Source organism: Tachyglossus aculeatus, chromosome 1 (assembly GCF_015852505.1).
Source record: "Tachyglossus aculeatus isolate mTacAcu1 chromosome 1, mTacAcu1.pri, whole genome shotgun sequence".
In the NCBI taxonomy this organism is placed as follows: domain Eukaryota; kingdom Metazoa; phylum Chordata; class Mammalia; order Monotremata; family Tachyglossidae; genus Tachyglossus; species Tachyglossus aculeatus.
Window position 1 is genome coordinate 10,662,690 of NC_052066.1, and position 3,040 is coordinate 10,665,729.

General features: G+C 54.3%; 1 protein-coding gene across 1 annotated transcript; it reads left to right on the plus strand.

Annotated features, from left to right (window-relative positions):
- The first annotated feature begins 1,580 nt into the window (after nt 1-1,580).
- On the plus strand, nt 1,581-2,823 carry LOC119930388 (C-X-C chemokine receptor type 1-like). Its single transcript, XM_038748686.1, has one exon. The coding sequence runs from the start codon at nt 1,658-1,660 to the stop codon at nt 2,735-2,737; it is 1,080 nt and encodes a 359-aa protein (XP_038604614.1). The 5' UTR covers nt 1,581-1,657; the 3' UTR covers nt 2,738-2,823.
- Nucleotides 2,824-3,040: the final 217 nt, after the last annotated feature.

Below are 3,040 nucleotides of genomic sequence, written 5' to 3' on the forward strand. Positions count from 1 at the left end.
GATGAATTGTACTTTCCAAGCTCTTAGTCCAGTGCTCTGCATACAGTGAATGCTCAATAAATACAAATGAATGTATTAATGAAAGACGAGGAAAATGAAGTCTTCAGGATTTAGGGGACACGCCCAAGGCCTCACAGCAGGCAAGAGGTGGAGCCAGGATTACACTCCCAAGCCCGTGCTCTTTACACTAGGCCACAGTGTTTCCCAATGCTATGATGTGGTAGCAGGGAAAAAAAGGGTAGATAGAGTGGGATGTGGGGAGGGGAGAGTAATCAGTAACATTTATTGAATACTTACTGTATGTAGAGCACCGTACTAAGCGCTTGGGAGAGGATGATATAACAGAGGGGTTCCCCTTCTAGACTGTGAGCCCCTCATTCTAGACTGTAAACCCATTATTGGGCAGGGACCGTCTCAATATGTTGCTGATTTGTAATAATAATAATAATAATGATGGCATTTATTAAGCGCTTACTATGGGCAAAGCACTGTTCTAAGCACTGGGGAGGTTAAAGGTGATCGGGTTGTCCCACAGGGGGCTCACAGTCTTCATCTCCATTTTACAGATGAGGTAACTGAGGCACAGAGAAGTGAAGTGACTTGCCCGAAGTCACACAGCTGACAATTGGCAGAGCTGGGATTTGACCCATGACCTCTGACTCCAAAGCCTGGGCTCTTTCCACTGAGCCACACTGCTTCTCCTATTATTATACTGTACTTTATTATACTGTACTCTCCCAAGTGCTTAGCACAGTGCCCTGCACACAGTAAGTCCTTAACAAATGCCATAATAATAATAATAATAATAATTATTATTATTATTCTCTGGACCTCAGTTACCTCATCTGTAAAATGGGGATAAGAGTGTGAGCCCTCTGTGGGACAGGGACTGTATCCGACCTGATGAACTTGTATCTACCCCAGCACTTAGAACAGTGCTTGACACATAGTGAGTGAGTGGCTTAATGGAAAGAGCACGGGCTTGGGAGTCAGAGGTTGTGGGATTAGAACAAAGTCAGCTGTGTGACTTTGGGTCACTTCACTTCTCTGTGCCTCAGTGACCTCATCTGTAAATGGGGATTAAGACTGTGAGCCCCGCATGCGACAACTTCATTACTTTTTATCTACCCCAGCACTTAGAACAGTGCTGGGCACATAGGAGCGACTTAACCAAATACCAGAGAAGCAGCATGGCTCAGTGGAAAGAGCACGGGTTTGGGAATCAGAGATCATGGGTTCTAATCCCAGCTCCACCACTTGTCTGCTGTGTGACTTCGGGCAAGTCACTTAACTTCTCTGTGCCTCAGTGACCTCATCTGTCAAATAGGGATGAAGACTGTGAGCCCACCTGGGACAACCTGATCACCTTGTATCCCCTCCAGCGCTTAGAACTGTGCTTTGCAGGTAGTAAGCACTTAACAAATGCCATTATTATTATTATTACCATCATTATATCATCATTAACAAGTACCATTGTTACTATTAACAAATACCACAACTCTTCTTCTTCTTCTTACTGGTGCTCAGTAAATACCGTCGATAGACGAATCGACCGGCCGATTGCCCTGCACACAGTAATCACCCAACGAGTGCCACGCCTTGACCGATTGACCGACCGATTCCCATCCTCTCAGCTCGTCGAGAGCCGGCCCTCGGGATGACCCTCTTAGTGGACATCAACGAACTCTTCGCCGATTCTAATGCCTCGGACTACAGCGGCTTCCCCTCCAGCCTGGACGACCTCATGTCCACCATTGGGACATCGGCCCCTTGCCAGCGCTCGTCCGGGGCGGCGTTGCAGCCCGCCCTGGCGGCCCTCTATGGCCTGGTCTTCCTCCTCAACGTGGTGGGGAACTCAGTGGTGGTTCTGGTTGTCCACCACAACCGCCCGCACCGCACGGTGACGGACGTCTACCTGCTGAACCTGGCCGGGGCCGACCTGCTCTTCGCCCTGACCCTGCCCATCTGGGCCGCCTACCAGGTGATCGGCTGGCGCTTCGGCACATTCCTCTGCAAGGTGGTGTCCGTCCTGCAGGACCTCAACTTCTACAGCGGCGTCCTGCTGCTGGCCTGCATCAGCGTGGACCGCTACCTGGCCATCGTGCACGCCACCCGGGCCCGAGCCGACCAGCGCCGCTGGGTCGTCTTCGTCTGCCTGGGCCTCTGGATCCTGTCCTTCCTGCTGGCCCTGCCCGCCCTGGTCCTCCGGGATGTCTTCAGCCCGCCCAAATCCAACCCCGTCTGCTACGAGAACGTGGGCGCGGACACGGCCCGCTGGCGGGTGATCCTGCGCTTGCTGCCGCAGACCTTCGGCTTCCTGCTGCCCCTCCTGGTTATGCTCTTCTGCTACGGCAGCACCCTGGCCGTCCTGTTCCGGGCCCGCACGGGCCAGAAGCACCGGGCCATGCACGTCGTCTTGGCCGTGGTGCTTGTCTTCCTGCTCTGCTGGCTGCCCTACAACATCACCCTGGTGATCGACTCCCTCATGTGGGCCCAGGTGCTGACCGACAGCTGCGGCCTGCGGGACCACGTGGACCGTGCCCTGCTGGTCACCCAGATCCTGGGCTACCTGCACAGCTGCCTCAACCCCATCGTCTACGCCTTCGTGGGCCAGAAGTTCCGGCACAGCCTGCTGAGGATCCTGGCCTCCCGCGGGCTGGTCAGTAGGGACTTCCTCGTCCGCCACCGGGTCCCATCCTCCCACAGTTCATCATCGGCCAACGTGACCACCCTCTGACCACCCCTGGACACAGCTTCCCTGGTCTTCGCATCCCTGGACCTCCCCCTGGTGTGGGAGGGAACTTAGGGTCCGATCAGGGGCCATCCCGGCCCCACGCTACATCTATTGGACCCCAGAGTCTCTCTAGATTGGGGGGATGGTGGTGGTGGCGGTGGGGTGACTGGAAGCCCCCTCTACACTGTCAGCTCTCTGTGGGCAGGGAACGTGTCAGCCAATTCTGTTGGACTGTACTCTCCTCGGCACTCAGTACAGTGCTCGGCACACAGTGAGCGCTCAATAAATACCCTCGATGATGATAAT

What these genes read in the sequence shown, in the direction of transcription:
- LOC119930388 (XM_038748686.1), top strand. Translation starts at nt 1,658, where the DNA reads ATGACCCTCTTAGTGGACATCAACGAACTCTTCGCCGATTCTAATGCC.